The 19,019-nt window shown below is 44.3% G+C and overlaps 1 protein-coding gene across 1 annotated transcript in view; it reads left to right on the top strand.

The window, feature by feature from the left end:
* Positions 1 to 12,614, top strand: part of ANO2 (anoctamin 2) — a 211,343-nt gene extending 198,729 nt beyond the window's left edge. The window contains exon 23 of the mRNA XM_083181601.1: positions 11,446 to 12,614. Coding sequence (XP_083037727.1) covers positions 11,446 to 11,727 — 282 coding nt within the window. The 3' untranslated portion in view covers positions 11,728 to 12,614. The remainder of the gene's footprint in view (positions 1 to 11,445) is intronic.
* Positions 12,615 to 19,019: the final 6,405 nt, after the last annotated feature.

Below are 19,019 nucleotides of genomic sequence, written 5' to 3' on the forward strand. Positions count from 1 at the left end.
TCCTTCAAGCGCTCCCTCAAAACCCACTTTTTTCGACTAGCCTATCCCTCCTCCTAACCTCTTTTGATCCTCCTATACTGCCTCCGTTCCCCTCCGTTCCTACTTATCCTATTGTATTTCGTTGGTCCACCCACCTATTTTTAGTATGTTAACTCTTATGAGTAGGGTCCTCCTTCCTCACGTACTCACCCTACCTTATTACCTCACCTGTGCTCCTGTCCTGTTCTTCCCTTCCTCTACTTCATCTTCAGTCTCCTCGACAATTTTGACACCTACTTCTGAACTGATGCTGATTTTAGTTCTACCAGCTATACCCCTATTTATACTGTATTTTTCAACACACCCTGTACGTTACCTTGTAATTTGTTTTTTTGTTTGCTATGTACGGCGCTGCGGACACTTTGCGGCGCCTTATAAATAAACGTACTACTACTACTTATTCTGAATTCTATGAACCAACAATCACAATAGTTATTGACTTATACTGTCCTAAAACATTTCATAGGTTGGTGGTGCTCCCATGAGTCATAATACAAATACTTATGTACAAACGAAGAAAAAGATGACTCTCTTTGTTGGGGCACAACTTTAGTTAAAATATATGAATTTTTAATGATATACGTTAAAATTTAGGACTCACTGAAAATCCTCCAAAACTAGTATGACTTACGATAGTCTCTTAAAGAAAGAGCAAGTAGTGTCTGTCTATATATATGTATATATATATATGACAAAGCAGAATAGGATAGTATGACAATATGTCAATCAAAAAAGTGAAAATGTGTGTCAGCCTCGGTCAGACATGATCTCAATATGGGGATATTCTCCCATGAGGCATTTGGATAGCCTGGCTGATTTTTAATTTTTAATTTATTTGTGACAAAAAAAAGTGTGAAAAAAACTTAATTAATCTTTATAGTGAATACTAAGTAAAATATTGTCTGGGACCATATATTTATGGTGAAATATAATGATGTTATTGTGGCTGTCACGGTGGATAACCACAGTGTATATCCCTGTGGTACCGGGTGGCTTGAGCTCGTATTTAATTAATATATAATTGTACAGATACGTGCAGTGCTTAGATGATAAATTCACAACCTAAATACAAATATAGAGTGGAGAGCAGGAATAGATACAGATTGTTCTCTCTGGTCTCAAATCATTCCTGCTTTCCGGCCGTGTGTCTCTAGGACAGTGAACGAGCCGAATGAGGGGATGATCTGGATTGAGGCCAAAGTAGTGAGAACAAATAGAAGGAAGGAAAGTAGGGATCTGCTGTTGATTTCCAGTATCCCGTGTCACCCCTGTTGGTTAGGACCAGCGCAGGGGATCAAACAGTCACTGGATTCAATGAGAGTCCCTTAATAAGAGAAGGGTTAATTCCCTATCCAGGGGTATATTGTATTCAATTATCCTCAAACATTGATATGTTTTATACAACTCCTCTATAAAACTCTCTGACTAAAAACATGTGGAATGATGGTTTCTAGATAATATGATAAAATTCCTAAAAGATCTTATTGGATACAACAACCCTACCAGGATATAAATCTCATAACAACTTTGTATAGATTTAGAAATAGTCCTAAAAGTGAGGAAGGTTAAGAAAAGCAAACAGATGAAACCTACCTGGTCTGTCATAGAACAGATCTCCCAAAAAGAGGATGCAGAAAACATTGTGAATACAGAATGCAGAGGATGCAGAAAATAAAATATTATATAATTAAACACTTTATTGGTATAAAGCGAAGAAAAAAAGTTAAAAAGAGAAAAAGCAAGTCAGGTAAAATTACCTAGGATATGACAGCAAAATAATGATATATGGCAGCGAACTATTTGTCCCATAAATACTCTATGTAATTATAGATGTTACTATCAAAGGTATGGGAATATGGATAGACGTTGCTGGTAACCCTGGTTATGACACCCCCAAGAAACCGCATACAGAGTGAAGCGGGATTACGAATGTACGCATGGGATCACGGCTACGGAAACTGTTTCAATGGGTGGGGACGCAGTCTTGAATCATGTGACCAAGTACGGGATAGAGGATCGCGTCCATAGCAACCACGTAAATACCCGATTATGGAGGCAATGTTATGACAATAGCGTGAATACGAATGCACGCATGAGACCGCAGACATGGAAACTGCTGCCGTGGTTAGGGACGCAGTCTTAGGTCATGTGACCAAGTACGGAATAGAGGATTGCGTCCATAGCAACCACGTAAACATCCGTTACGTGACCCAAAATCAGATACTGATAGGTAGTCGTAGGGGGTTTGACCAATAGAAACAGCAGCACTGTTTCCCCGCGAAAGTTCAGCGGTACAAATAGACGCTGCTTGACATACAGCAGATACTGGTGAACAAGCACAGGCGAAACGCGCGTCCAGGCAGGAGTGGCTGTCACGGCGGGGAGGCTGCCATCTGTGGCACAAAGATGCATAGCTTCTTACATGATAAGTAACCTCAAAGGCATTGGCTGTTAAACTTATAGAGTGGATTCATGCTTTCCATCTGCACTTGTATTTAAATTTTGCTGTGGGAACTCACGACACTTATATGGGGAAACTGAATAAGGAGTGATATATGTATAGAGGAGTTGTATAAAACATATCAATGTTTGAGGATAATTGAATACAATATACCCCTGGATAGGGAATTAACCCTCCTCTTATTAAGGGACTCTCATTGAATCCAGTGACTGTTTGATCCCCTGCGCTGGTCCTAACCAACAGGGGTGACACGGGATACTGGAAATCAACAGCAGATCCCTACTTTCCTTCCTTCTATTTGTGCTCACTACTTTGGCCTCAATCCAGATCATCCCCTCATTTGGCTCGTTCACTGTCCTAGAGACACACGGCCGGAAAGCAGGAATGATTTGAGACCAGAGAGAACAATCTGTATCTTTTCCCACTCTCCACTCTATATTTGTATTTAGGTTGTGAATTTATCATCTAAGCACTGCACGTATCTGTACAATTATATATTAATTAAATACGAGCTCAAGCCACCCGGTACCACAGGGATATACACTGTGGTTATCCACCGTGACAGCCACAATAACATCATTATATTTCGCCATAAATATATGGTCCCAGACGATATTTTACTTAGTATTCACTATAAAGATTAATTAAGTTTTTTTCACACTTTTTTGTCACAAATAAATTAAAAATTAAAAATCAGCCAGGCTATCCAATTGCCTCATGGGAGAATATCCCCATATTGAGATCATGTCTGACCGAGCCTGACACACATTTTCACTTTTTTGATTGACATATTGTCATACTATCCTATTCTGCTTTGTCATATATATAGACAGACACTACTTGCTCTTTCTTTAAGAGACTATCGTAAGTCATACTAGTTTTGGAGGATTTTCAGTGCGTCCTAAATTTTAACGTATATCATTAAAAATTTATATATTTTAACTAAAGTTGTGCCCCAACAAAGAGAGTCATCTTTTTCTTCGTTTGTACATGTTATATAGTATGTAATGGGCATTACTATATGTTATATAATATGTAATGGGCATTACAGTGTGTTATATAGTAATATAACACACCGTAATGCCCATTACATACTATATAACAAACCGTAATGCCCATTACATACTATATAACAAATCGTAATGCCTATTACATCTGACACATAAGTGCCACTTACCTACATGCTCATTGCTAGGAACTTCATGCTCGATTCTAGGGGCTTCATGCTCGATGCCAAGGAGATTCATGCTCGTTGCCAAGGAGGACTAAAATTGCTCGTTGCCAAGGGGAACTTAAGTTGGTCGTTGCCTAGGGGGACTAAAATTGTTGCCAAGGGGGACTAAAATTGCTCGTTGCCAAGGGGGCTAAAGTTGCTTGTTGCCAAGCGGGGCTAAAGTTGCTCATTGCCAAGGGGGACTAAACTTGTTGCCAAGGGGGCCTGAAATTGTTAGCAGGGAGTAATAGTGCAGATCAGCGAGGGTGGGAGGGAGTGATAGTGCAAAACAGGGACAGAGGGTGAGAGGGAGTAGTGTGGAACAGGCGGGGGAGGGTGGGAGTAGTAGTGTGGAGTGAGGGTGGGAGGGAGTAGTGTGGAACAGGGAAGGAGTAGTGTGGAGCCTGTTCCCCTCCCCCCTGTCAGGGGAAGTGTGCGGTCGGCACCCCCGCCCACTCTCGGCTCCCCACTTTACCTAGGTGGGAGACGTGCACTCTATTTAAAATTCACATCTCCCGCTGGACCGCGCTAGCCAATAGGCGCTCACGGTCCAGCAGCCACCAGTTGATTGGCTGCTGGACCGCAAGCGCCTATTGGCTAGTGGTCCGGCAGTGGGAGACATGGATTTTAAATAGCACCACATCTCCGGTACAGTAGCGGTGAGCGGGCCGGGAGTTAGCGGGGGAGATGGCGCGACAGAGAGAAAGTGCAGGGGAGCGGGCGAGCTGGCGGTGCCGGCACAGATCCGGCGCCATGATAACTTCCAGCGCCCGGAGCTTATTCTGGTGTGTTCGCTCCACCGTGCATACGCATGGGGGTGCGATGTTTTGAGTCTACGCATGTGCAGATGCCGGGTTCGAACAATCATGGTGGACTGCAAGTTAGCCATCCCATTAGGACCCAACAGTGCGGGCGGAGGACGTAGGGCAGCCAGTGGACGCACCCATGGGAACACCCAGTGTTCCATGGGTGTTCCCATGAAAACACTGGGCGTTCCCATAGAAAAGAGGCAGTGACGTGGCTGCTGGGGGCATCACCGGATGTCCTCATACAGGGTGCACTCAAAGCTAAGACACCTGAGAGTGCCTTCATTTTGCCTACTCGTTCCACATCATTTGATGGTAGGTGACCATGAAATGATGTGGTCCTTGCCAGAAAACTGCGAACGGATGTTTATGCGGGTGGCATTGCGAATGGCGAGCAAATCACACGCATCAATGCAAACTTTGAATAACCTCCAATATGTCAGCAAACATGCCGACATTTCATCACTGACCAATATGGTCTATGTCAACCTTTAGGACTATGTCACCATTGTCATGTCAGTACGATGTCGACATTCTTCTAGAGGGCATGCGATGACATCATTGCAGATACAGAAATTATATGATGTCATTACTGTCTTTCTAGATTTTTAACTGTTTATCTACATAAGCTGCATATCTACAATGGTGGCTTCTGTGGAGTGTATAATGAGGCATAGGCACTCACCTCATTTCTGGCTACCCCTCAATGATTCCAACCATATTGCAAATGGTCTACTGCAGGCATGTCCAACCTGCGGCCCCCCAGCTGTTGTGAAACTACACATCCCAGAAGGCCTTGCCACAGTTTTGATATTAGGGAATGCTAAAACTATGGAAAGGCATGCTGGGATGTGTAGTTTCACAGCAGCTGGAGGGCCGCAGGTTGGACATGCCTGGTCTAGTGAATGCATCAGAAATCAAAGCTTAAATACAATAGATTGGGGAGGATTCTAACCACTATCCTGTCCCATAACATGCACCTGGGCGGCTCAACTGTGGTGGTGATTCAACTTTGATTGGACAGGGCCGAATTCACATATGCACGTGCGCGGATTTGCGCATGTGCAGACTCCAGGAGCTAACGGCTAAGGAGGCAGGCGGTGGTTGACACCGGCGGCCATCAAATGATTTATCTTCCCTTCAGCCGCATGCGGGGGGATGTGTTCACCGACACATCCCCGCGCATGTTACCGAGAGGATGCGGGCAGCCCTGGCAGTGGGGTGGAGGATGAAATGGGTGTTCGCCGGGGCGGCAAGCGGTGCTTATCCACTCACAATATACGCTGCCTAGTGAGTGGGTCGGAATTAGTCCCTGAGTAACATGCAGCTATTTTGTTATTGGATTTGGTCAGTGGCAGCCTTATCTATTGAAGCATAGCCGGCCATGTTGGTCTGGTGAAGGATGCCCTCTTCTGTCTGCAGTTTCCAAAATGCCCAATAATTATTATGTTCAATAAAAAGACTCATTATACATCAGGGCAGTAATTTCGAGGCTATACGTGGTGATAGCATCCCAATTACTATAATATCACCTTTGACACGGTGAATGAGGACAAATTACAATCATTTTATATTCTATACTGATTGAATCGTTGCAAATGACTTCAATGTATTTCACTTGTTTATTTATTTCACCGAATCCAGCATTAGTAAGTGTCTGGAGATTTATGATTCAATTTGCATATTTGTTTCCTAGTCCGTTCGCATTAAATGTTTTATTAGCTGGAATTTTGGGTAGAGGACAAAAGATGCACAAAACAAGTCAGAAACCGCACCAATTTCTGGAATGATTGGCGACAATTAGTTTCTGGCACGACGCTCAATCAAATTTTATGAATCAAATAGTTCTCTCTGGAGAAATGCATTTTCAGGCTGTGCATAGTTATTGCTTCTTTGTATGTCTGCCACAAAAATATAAACCTTCATTTTAAATTTGCCGGAGGCATAGAAAAACAATTTGTGAGAATGCATCATACAGATAAAACGGTAAATACAAATGAAAACATCTCGCGTTGCTGTTGGTTATGGTAATAGTTCACTTTATTCCTCCAATCACAGTTTCTACTGTGAGCAAAAGAGGGGTGCAGGACTGTGACTGGCAGTGACTTCCTATTGAAAGTCCAACCTGCCAATCACCCATTGGGAAATGTTCCCTCCCTCTGGGATGCCTCTATGGGCTGCTATGGGGCACCGAGGAAGACACTGCACATGCACCGGACCCAGGACTGGGAATATGCTACTATGGACTGCTGCTGAGTACACATGCGCAGTACTGAAGAAGCTACTGCGCATGAGCCATTCCCGCAACCACAATGGAGGTCGGGACCTCTGGCGGGCACAGGCACCTGTGGCGGGGTCCAGCAGCAGTGATTAAAGGAGTCTGAAAAATCTGTTGATTTGTCTGTTATGTTAGACTCCTCCCATCATTGTGTGCCTCCACAATGCTGCCATGTATGTGCTGTCTGCTGACTACACATGTGATGTGATGGGTTGTTTTATGGTATGTCAGACTCCTCCCATCATTGTGTGCTTCCACAATGCTGCCATGTATGTGCTGTCTGCTGACTACACATGTGATGTGATGGGTTGGGTTATGGTATGTCAGACTCCTCCCATCAGTGTATGCCTCCACAATGCTGCCATGTATGTGCTGTCTGCTGACTACACATGTGATGTGATGGGTTGGGTTATGGTATGTCAGACTCCTCCCATCATTGTGTGCTTCCACAATGCTGCCATGTATGTGCTGTCTGCTGACTACACATGTGATGTGATGACCTTCTGCCGTAACTTGCTGGGGTCCTGTCATTATTTTTATTCTCTGATGGGGTCCCAGAGCAAAATAGTTTAAGGACCCCTGATTTTACGTATATGCAATCTGGGTAATGCATGTACAAATCTTCTTACACTGACCCAGCAAAGCAGTAAGCTAGTCTTAACCATTCCAGGTCAGAAGCGTCAAATTGTGGCATCAACAGGTTGCTGGCTAATTGTGCTTCAAATCGGTGGCAGTGCAGACTATTGGCACTGTACCACTTACTTCATAGATGGCTAAGCTTACCGCTGTTTGGAAAATGTGTACTGAATGAATGTCATAACCCTTTTGCCCATAGACTAGTATTATGTGGCCCTTTTTCACATGATTTCAACCCATCGGCTGGATAAATCGTTTGAATAGTGCAATATCGTATGTGATTTTACTCCGTTTGCGATCCGATGAGCAGTCCTGTGCGCATCGGATCAGATCCTGAGATCATCATGGCTGCTACAAGGATTTTTCGTATCCAGCAACCTTGACTGGGATCACATATGATACACCATATGCAAAAAGAGCACATACGATGTATGGCATGTGATCCTAGCCGCCAAGGTGTCGCATGTAAGGCTGCATGACACTAAGCCTTGAAAAGTGATAAAATAAAGAGAGTGATAAACCACTAACCCAGATTTGGTGCCACGCTGCAGCCGCTTCCGACCACCGACACGCTGAAGCCGCTCAGTCCTGGGTGACATCACCCTAGAGCGATCCGCGGCCATCTTCAAACTGGTTACAAGCAAAACTAGCCCTGAAAATTAAAGACCAGTCAGCCTTACATCCATTGTGGGGAAAATATTAGAAGGAATAATAAGAGATAGTATCCAAAATTTCTTAGAACAGAAGAAAGTGATAAGTAAGGCTCAGCATGGGTTCGTCAAAAATAGATCATGTCAGACTAATTTAATTAGCTTCTATGAGGAAGTCAGTAGGGGGCTGGACTTTGGGAAATCTGTTGATGTAATACTGCTTGATTTCGCTAAAACTTTTGACACGGTGCCTCATAAAAGGTTATTAATGAAACTCTGTAATTTAGGGTTAGGGGATAAAATTTGTAATTGGATTAAAAATTGGTTGCACAATCGGGGACAGAGAGTGGTGATAAATGGCATACATTCCAGCTGAGGTAAGGTCCAAAGTGGAGTCCCCAAAGGTTCAAGATTGGGACCCACCTTGTTTAATATATTTATTAATGATATTGAAAGTATCATAGTGAGTAAAATTGCAATATTTGCAGTTGACACAAAATTAAGTAAGGAAATTAACTCAGGAGAGGATGTGGAAACACTACGAAGTGACTTAACAAACTGGAAAGGTGGGCGGAAAGGTGGAAAATGCAGTTTAGCATTGAAAAAGTAAAGTAATTCATTATGGGAACAAAAATTAACAAGCTACTTATAGGCTAAATGGAGTTAATATAGGGAATTCTGCTGTAGAAAAGGACTTGGGGGTCATCATAGATGAAAAATTGGGTAATAGTGCACACTGCTCAAGTGCAGCAGCAAAAGTAAACCGTACACTCACATGCATTAAAAGGGGTATGGATTCAAGGGATGCCAATGTGATAGTGCCATTTACAGGGCATTGGTGAGACAACACTTAGAATATTGTGTTTAGTTCTGGGCACAGCACCTTAAAAAGGACATAAATTAATTGGAACAGGTACAGAGAAGGGTGACTAAGCTAGGCCAACTAGGTCTTGAATCACTAAAAGATAAAGATAGGTTAACCAGGATATGAATATGTTTTCACTGGAGAAACCGAGGTTGAGAGGTGATATGATTAGTATGTTCAAATACAGGATTGGGAATCATATGGAACTGGGAGATGATTTGTTCACAAACAGGCCTATACTTAGGACACGCGGGCATGTACTGAGGCTCGAGGAAAAGAAATTCCATACGAATTAAGAAGAGGATTCTTCACCATTAGAGCAGTAAAATTCTGGAACTCATTGCCAGTGGATGCATTTTCAGCCAGTAAGGGAATCCTATAGATATGACTTACTCAAGTCAGTAGTTACAAGTAAGATAGGTTGAACTAACGTCTTTTTTCAGCCTTGTCAAAGCCGCGGCCGGCCGTGGCCATATTTACTGTGGGCAGCCAGGAGTTGGTTGCTGCGGCCACTAACCACTGTGGTAGCCCCCAGCCAGGGGGGGAAGCATTGGCCCAGCCAGGGGGGAAAGCGGCCAAATCTGGACCGGCCCACCAGAAAATGTCCCGGTTTCCCAGTGGGCCTATCCGCCCCTGAGCTTAGTTCATCTGGCCCCTTAACTTCCATTTCCCTTGACAACCAAACAGTTAAAGAATATCATTTACTCTTAAGTTATAGGGACCAATGATACACCTGCACGAGACAGATAAAAGCTATTACAGATTGGATAAGTTGGTTCTGTACAAATTAAACTTCTATATACTATATTTGCAAATTAACCTTGAACTGTAGATCATTTATATGGACTTAGTGATTACACCAGGAAAGCTCCCTGACATCACATTGGGTCACCACGCTAAAAACATAAATAAAATGTTATTAAGATTTTTGGGGCCGAGGGGCCTATTTATCTTCAATAAATGGCCCATTATACATACGGAAACACTGTTGAATAGGCCCTAAATGTGGTGCCCTTGAAATATTAAATACTGTGATACTCCCTCCAGGCATTCAGAAGACAGCATTCTTTGAAGTTGGACAAGTATATTTCCTTCCATTGATATGTAATCCCTACATTTAAAGAAAAAGTTGATTTTTGTCAGATAACCTGATTACAGACATCTGTTTTGGACTTCAATGTGTTATTTGCATATAATTACCCACAATCACCAATTTTTAACCAATCGGATTATAAAAAGTTCAAAGTGCAGAATTGAGGATATTTTTAGACAAAGCATCGGCAATCAGGAGCTAAAGATGTCACTAATCTAGTACTCGGGTCAAAGGTCAGGGAGTTTTTAGTCATACTATGAGTTGGATGCAACGGTGACATAGGATGAAGTTGGGTGATATATTTTTGGCCGCGATCGCGTCTGGGTCACACTGCTCATGTTCCCCACTTTTGTATAGATTTGGAAGAAATATGAGCGGAATATTTTGAATGGTGACAGAGAGAGAGAGAGGGTTAAAACTCGAAGTGCAATATAAATACATATGAGTTATCGTCGACCATGTGGTCAGCTGGGGGCCGATCATCTTTACGGTGCAATAACAATGGCCCTTTGTTTAATGTGGAGGCCTAAAGCTATAACCACATTTGCCCCATTGTTAACCTTGACACCGAGTTTATTGCTCCATTGTTTTTTTTTTACTTCTTTTTTTCAGTAGATAGATAGTAGTGAGTAATAACCACTTGGAACATGTCTGAATGCCTCCCAGCTGGCCTAAGATTTCAGACAAACAGCTCAGTTATCGGAACAGTTACCCGATCTGTAGTGTGTTCCGGTTTGTTAGGCCATTGGCCGATCTTAGGAGCTAACTCAGGTCTGAAAGCAGGGATGTGAATTCGCAGTCCTGACAATTATTGAAGACTGTGCATGGATCATAGTGTTCACGCATGAGCTGTACATGTGAACAAAGCCATCAATGGATTGTCATCGTAAATTTGGCATAACATTGAATAAATAACAAAAATAGAGTAAAAATAAAGAGCGCCACAGTTCAATACACATTACAGCTTAAATATAAGTAGTGAGGACTCAATCAACATACTATAAGAGGCTTGAGGCCAATGATGGAGAAGAGTATGCGGACGAAGATGGGGTGTTTGAGTATAGGAGAGCTGTGAGTGAAATGTGAAGAGAAGAGGAGGGAAGCGGGCCCTGCTTGGAGGAGCTTACAATCATCATAGACATCCTAGATTTTTTGATAAGCAGACTTGGTGGCGCCCCCCAAAGATCCTGGAGCTCTAGGCAGTTGCGTAAAGCTGCCAAATGGTAGAGCCGGCCCTGCTAATAACCCATCGTGTGTGGTGCTGGGTTGGATCTCTCACAGCATGGAGGGGTGATAGAAGCCCAAAGGCTTCCAACGAGCAACTTTCACCTTGTATGTGTATGCTAAATGTAACCCATACCACCTACCTTTTTAACATATATTTTCTTTCTTTATTCCTTTTAGAATCTGGTGATGTTTTTAAGTGCCGTGGTGGACTGGTTGATTCCCGATATTCCAAAAGACATAAGCGAACAAATCAAAAAGGAAAAAAGCATGATCGTCAACGTCTTCTTAAAAGAAGAGCATAAAAAACTCCAACTGATAGAAAACTTTATCATGCACGACAAGCAGCGAGGCAACACCGAAAACAGGGGGCGCAGGAGTCGGGCGGCGAGCTTCTGCCAGTTCAGCCGCAGTCAACGTGGCAGCTTTACGTCGTTCAGCTCGCACCACACGGACGTGTGACCCTGTTTGAGCCCTAGTAGACATGCAATGGAAGAAAAAACAAATACATGTACAAGCATCTGATGTTGAAATTGGAGATGGAGGGACTTATGGAATGATAGAGAGGGGAAAATCCCTAAAGTTTTCTCGTAAAACGTCTCCAAACCATCTCAAGCAGGCTTTGTAATATTTAAAGAATCGTCTGGTGCAAAATGCAGCACAGACCAGCTTTAAGCACAACTGAGTGCTATGCATCTCCTGCTGCTCAGTTACCGTAATGTTTGTGGCTACCAGAGCTGAATAATCTGCATGGAGTAGGGAGCGAAGTAAGATCACAAGTTTTTTTTTTAATAGTAATAGCCAAGCTCATTTTTTTTTTAATGAGCGACGTTCTTTCAATTGTGTGAGAATATTTCCTGTACAATGCACGTTCAAGGGAATCCTGCTGCTGTGCTTTCTGAATGGGAATGACGTAAGCATTTACATACTTAAATATATGACCGGTTCACACGATGCGTAGACTGAGTGCACGTTGCCCTCAGATGCATATTTTATGTAAATTCATTAACAGTAAAAAAGAAAAAAAAAATATGAAAAAAAAAATCTATATCTTTTAAAAGAAGCTGCTGAACTGAATGGAACAAATGGGGTGTATCATTGTGTAATGTTCATATAATGTCGCTGTGTCATTCCGATAACATGGGGGTGCCCCCTTAGTGATGTCTTTTTGGGAAAAAAATTATGTGAATGTTATTGTGAGATGAATCACAACCTCAGGGCTAATTTTATATTATTTGTTCTTAAGATGATCTATCAAAGGGACTTTTTGATATGTGAACAAAAAAAAAAATTAACTTATGTCCAACAACAAATTGTTTGAAAAGAGTTTCAAAGGCTTCTGGGACCAATGGGAGATAACGGGATGTATGTCCAGAACTGATAATAAACTATTTTTTTCTTCAGTTGCTGTTGGTAACATTCTTTTGTTTTGTAAAGTGATACATATTGTAATTTTATTATTCAAATAAGCCCCTGTCCCACAACAGATCCCAGATTAATGGGGGTGTTCAATCCCCGCCGCTATTTCCGACGGGGGAAATATCGGCGGGCGCCTAGTCAATGCTGTCTTTTCCAATCCAAGCAAAAGGCGATGATTCCTCTGTCTTAAATTGCACAATTACTACAGAGCCTTTACGCACATGATTTATGAATCATTGTCCCTCCATCAGCTTCCACACCTCTCTGTGTGCCTTCAGCCACCTCTCACCTTGTCTCCATCATGTACAGAGCTTGTTCCTCTTAGTGGATCTTCTTCACTTCAGCTGCAGTGACGGTGATACATCACATACGCCATGCCAGAAAAGGAAACCTTTGGGCCTGAGGAAAAGACACAGCATGTGTGAGTACCAGGAGAGGCGGGCTGCAGGTGGAGGAGATCCATCTAGCCAGCAGGATCTGAGAAAGGGGGAGGTGGCTGGAGCTCGCCAGTAATAATAGCAATCTCCCTCTCTCCCTCATTAGTCTAACAATCTCCCTCATTTCACCTAGCCCACATTACACTGTTACATTTTTGGGAGATAAAGGAATAAGAGATACAGTAGAAACATTGAATCATCTGCACCATTTATATGCATTGGAGCTAAAACACAATGATCCCTATGGCTACATGTATCTCTTGTGGCCATTTATATGGAACCCTGTGTAAAACCTAATCACTGTTGACTTAAAAAGTTGTTGAACTATCCGGTCCAGTGGAGTTTCCTTCCTCTATGGCGTCTCAGGCTGTAGCAGAGGGGGTAGGTAGCCCTGTATGACTTCACGTGACAGCCTTAAAGAATAGAACAATACCACTTAGGTTCTGCACAGCGCAGCAGTGATAGTGTGCTCTGGTCGGGGGGCCCCTGAGAAAAGGGGTGCCTACTGTACTCACTCTCTTAATCTGGTTCTCTAGACGCTGAAATTGCCATTTTTGTTATTGGAGCTAATACTGTGTATACTGTAGGACAGCGGTTCTCAAACTGTGGGTCCTGACCCCAAAAGTGGGTCCCGACCTTCTCAGTATGGGGTCACGACTCCATGTTGCAGACCATCAGGCTGATGACTTTTCTAATCTCAGCCAGTGATTCCGATAACATGGGGGTGCCCCCTCAGTGACGTCTTTTTGGGAAAATTTTATGTGAATGTTATTGTGAGATGAATCACAACTTCATGGCTAATTTTATATTATTTGTTCTTAAGATGATCTATCAAAGGGACTTTTGATATGTGAATAAAAAAAAATTAACTTATGTCCAACAACAAATTGTTTCAAAAGAGTTTCAAGGGCTTCTGGGACTAATGGGAGATAACGGGATGTATGACCAGAATGATAATAAACTATTTTTTTCGTCAGTTGCTGTTGGTAACATTCTTTTGTTTTGTAAAGTGATAAATATTGTAATTTTATTATTCAAATCAGCCCCTGTCCCACAACAGATCCCAGATTAATGGAGGGCGCCTAGTCAATGCTGTCTTTTCCAATCCAAGCAAAAGACGATGATTCCTCTGTCTTAAATTGCACAATTACTACAGAGCCTTTATGCACATGATTTATGAATCATTGTCCCTCCATCAGTTTCTGTACCAGAAAAGGAAAACTTTGGGACCTGAGGAAAAGACACAGCATGTGGGAGTACCAGGAGAGGTGGGCAGCAGGTGGAGGAGATCCATAGAGCCACCAGGACCTGAGAAAGGTGGAGGTGGCTGGAGCTCGTCAGTGACATTAGAGCCGCCTGCATCATCTATTGACATGGGTGGTGGGGGGGCTTTAATGTTACTGTGCAGGGCTGTGGTGGAGGTGGAACTAGTTACACCTACTGTTACAGGCAGGGCTGCCAAGAGAAATCCTGGGCCCCGGTACATCAACTTCCAGGGGCCCCCATGGGGGTGACACGGCATGTTAAGGGCGTGTTTAGCACATGAGAAGAACCCACTCCCAGACGCATGGCAGCATAAATATACACACAAAAAGACATTCACTTACCCATATAAATACCTCCACTGTAGAGCCATCTCTTCATCCCCGCCGGGCGCCCGGCTTCCGGTAGGAAGTCAGGGCACACTCACGTGCGTTCCACATATCCTGCTCCAGGATAAGTGGGAAGTAAGGTGCCGAGCACTTTTGGGAGGATGGATCCGGGCGCCCAGCGGTGACTACAGTGGGGGTATTTATATGGGAAAGTGAATGTCTTTTTGAGTGTATATTTATGCTTTCGAGAAGACCGTTCAGAGTTAAGGAGCCCATAGACGCTCCGTTCTTCTGCTGTCCGTTTAGTACTATGCGATGCGCACTCCCTCTCATCACATAGTACAGTACAAAAGTACAGTACAAAAAGTATGTGCTGCACATACTTTTTGTACTTGGTTTACATCACAATGCTTGCACCAGGCATGTGATGCGATGCGATGTGTACTTTAAAAGTACAAAAGGGACAGGAAAAATGGAGCGTGTATGGGCTCCTAAACTCACATCTGAAGAAAGCTAGTTAGACATCACTGACTCCACCACTATGTGGCACATTTATGGAAACCGCTCTATAGGCAACTGCAGAAAAAGTGATGATGACCACAGCAGAGACATTCAATGTGTTTTTCTAAAGTGTGCTTGAAAAATGATGGAATCTGTTTGGTTGCTATGGAGAAAGTCACCTTTTATATTGTTAATAAATGATTTTCATGAATGTCAAAAAAAAAAAAAAGCTATATATCTATATATATCTATATATATATAGATAGATATCTAGATATATATCTATCTATATATAGATAGATAGATCTATAGCAGGGGTGGGGAACCTTTTTTCTACTGAGGGCCATTTGGAAAATTTGAAAACCCTTCGGGGGCCATATAAAAATTATCAATTATCGGCATATACGCGTGGGCATTATACACAGGGCAGCGCATATACATGTGGGCATTATACACAGGGCAGCGGCATATACATGTGGGCATTATACACAGGGCAGCGGCATATACATGTGGGCATTATACACAGGGCAGCGGCATATACATGTGGGCATTATACACACTGGCAGCGGCATATACATGTGGGCATTATACACACTGGCAGCGGCATATACATGTGGGCATTATACACAGGGCAGCGGCATATACATGTGGGCATTATACACAGGGCAGCGGCATATACATGTGGGCATTATACACACGGGCAGCGCCATATACATGTGGGCATTATACACAGGGCAGCGGCATATACATGTGGGCATTATACACACGGGCAGCGGCATATACATGTGGGCATTATACACAGGGCAGCGGCATATACATGTGGGCATTATACACAGGGCAGCGGCATATACATGTGGGCATTATACACAGGGCAGCGGCATATACATGTGGGCATTATACACACGGGCAGCGGCATATACATGTGGGCATTATACACACGGGCAGCGGCATATACATGTGGGCATTATACAGAGGGCAGCGGCATATACATGTGGGCATTATACACAGGGCAGCGACATATACATGTGGGCATTATACGCACGGGCAGCGACATATACATGTGGGCAGACACACCATAAAAAGTGACAGTGTGGAGGAAGGGGGGGGTGTCACCCCCAAACAGGTTAATGTGATTATGTCTGATTATGATAATCAGACATAATCACATTAACCTGTTTGGGGGTGAAACCAGGGGTAAATGACAACCCCTGGATCTGTCAGTCACTGGGGAAGGGAGGGTGAGAGAAGCAGCATTACCTTTACAAGTTTACACTGATTTAGCTGCGGCACCACAGCGTGATGGCTGCTGCGGCTGCTGTACTCTGACCTCCGATGCTCCCGCCCATGCAGTGCAATGCATGGTGGGCGCATCCCAAACCTCGCGAGTCCCCCTCCCTACCGCCCACATCACGCCCGCCAATCACTGCCGGCGACACACCTCCACAGCCACTGTGATTGGCGGGTGCGTCTTCTGCACATCTCCCCGGCTATATTACCGATTAATCAGCCGCCCGCCCGCCTATATTACTGATGTATCAGCCGCCCGCCCGCCTATATTACATACCAGCCGCCGGGGATGGCTGCTGCTGCCGCCGGGGAGATGTGCAGAAGACGCGCCCGCCAATCACAGTGGCTGTGGAGGTGATGCGCCAGCAGTGATTGGCGGGCGCATCTTATGCACATCTCCCCGGCGGCTGGTATGTAATATAGGCGGGCGGGCGGCTGATACTTCAGTAATATAGGCGGGCGGGCGGCTGATTAATCAGTAATATAGCCGGGCGGGTGGCTGTTTAAAAAGTAATATAGGTGGGCGGGCCGGACATACTGGGTGCGGGGGCCGTATCCCTGATCTATAGAGATAGATAGATAGGTAGATAGATCTATAGATAGATAGATAGATCTATAGAGATACATAGATCTATAGATAGATAGATAGATCTATAGATAGATAGATAGATAGATATGGAGAATAATAAAGTATTAAGAGGCAGGGCAGAAAAAAATGTACTTACAGGGCATGACTCGGAGGCAGACAGTTTCAGGAGCTCCTCTGGCTCCAGCCTGCACTTCATCTTCCCCTGTCACATGCCGCGCGTCCTTGCACGTGACCTGACCTTCTGACCTTCCCCTCTCGCGTCTCAAGAGCTGTGCTCTGCAGCAGACACAGTTTCTCTGCAGACGCTCCGCAGCTGGATGCCGGCCTCTGTCACTGTCTGCAGACCTGCACATAGTGAGAGTGACACAGGCTGCCGCTGCTGACCGGCACCCCCGCTAAACCGCTGCCTTTAAAAAAGTTTTTTTTTTTTTTTTCAAAGTGTGTCTTTGTGTCCCCTGGCCCGGGCCCCCCTGATAGGCCCGGGCCCAGGTAAAATGTACCCTCCCCCCCTCCCTCTCGGCGGCCCTGGTTACAGGTGGTGGAACTAACACCCCCAAAAAATGTAACCCCTAACCCTACCCTTTCTAGAGAACAGTACTACACCCCCACACCACCATACCCTTCTAGAGAACAGTACTACACCCCCACACCACCATACCCTTCTATAGAACAGTAATACACCCCACATTACCTTACCCTTATATAGAACAGTACTACACCCCCCACAACACCATACCCTTCTAGAGAACAGTTATACACCTCACACCACCATACCCTTCTAGAGAACAATACTACACCCCCACACCACCATACCCTTCTAGAAAACAGTTATACACCTCACACCACCATACCCTTCTAGAGAACAATACTACACCCCCACACCACCATACCCTTCTATAGAACAGTAACACACCACACATCACTTTACCCTTATAGAGAACAGTACTACACCCCCCACAACACCATACCCTTCTAGAGAACAGTAATACACCTCACACCACTATAACCTTCTAGAGAACAGTACTATAACCACACACCACCATACCCTTCTAGAGTACAGTACTACACTACACCCCCTTACCCTTCTAGAGAACAGTCCTACACCCCCACACCACCATGCCCTTCTAGAGAACAGTACTACACCCCCACACCACCCTTCTAGAGAACAATACTACACTCGCACACCACTACACCCTTCTAGGGAACAGCATTACACCCCCACACCACCATACCCTTCTACAGAACAGTATTACACCCCACACCACCATACCCTTCTAGAGAACAGTAGTACACCCCCACACCACCATACCCTTCTAGAGAACATTATTACACCCCCACACCACCATACCCTTCTAGAGAACAGTAGTACACCCCCACACCACCATACCCTTCTAGAGAACAATACTACACTCGCACACCACCATAACCTTCTAGAGAACAGTACTACACCCCCACACCACCATACCCTTCTAGAGAACAGTACTACACCCTCACACCACCATACCCTTCTAGAGAACAGTGCTACACCCCCACACCACCATACCCTTCTAGAGAACAGTAGTACACCCCCACACCACCATACCCTTCTAGAGAACAGTACTACACCCGCACACCACTATACCCTTCTAGGGAACAGTACTACACCCCCACACCACCATACCCTTCTAGAGAACAGTACTACACCCCCAAACCACCATACCCTTCTAGAGAACAGTACTACACCCCCACACCACCATACCCTTCTAGAGAACAGTGCTACACCCCCACACCACCATACCCTTCTAGAGAACAGTACTACACCCCCAAACCACCATACCCTTCTAGAGAACAGTAGTACACCCCCACACCACCATACCCTTATAGAGAACAGTACTACACCCCCACACCACCATACCCTTCTAGGGAACAGTAGTACAGCCCCCCACCACC

This window comes from Crinia signifera, chromosome 4, assembly GCF_055691185.1.
Source record: "Crinia signifera chromosome 4, ASM5569118v1, whole genome shotgun sequence".
Classification (NCBI taxonomy): domain Eukaryota; kingdom Metazoa; phylum Chordata; class Amphibia; order Anura; family Myobatrachidae; genus Crinia; species Crinia signifera.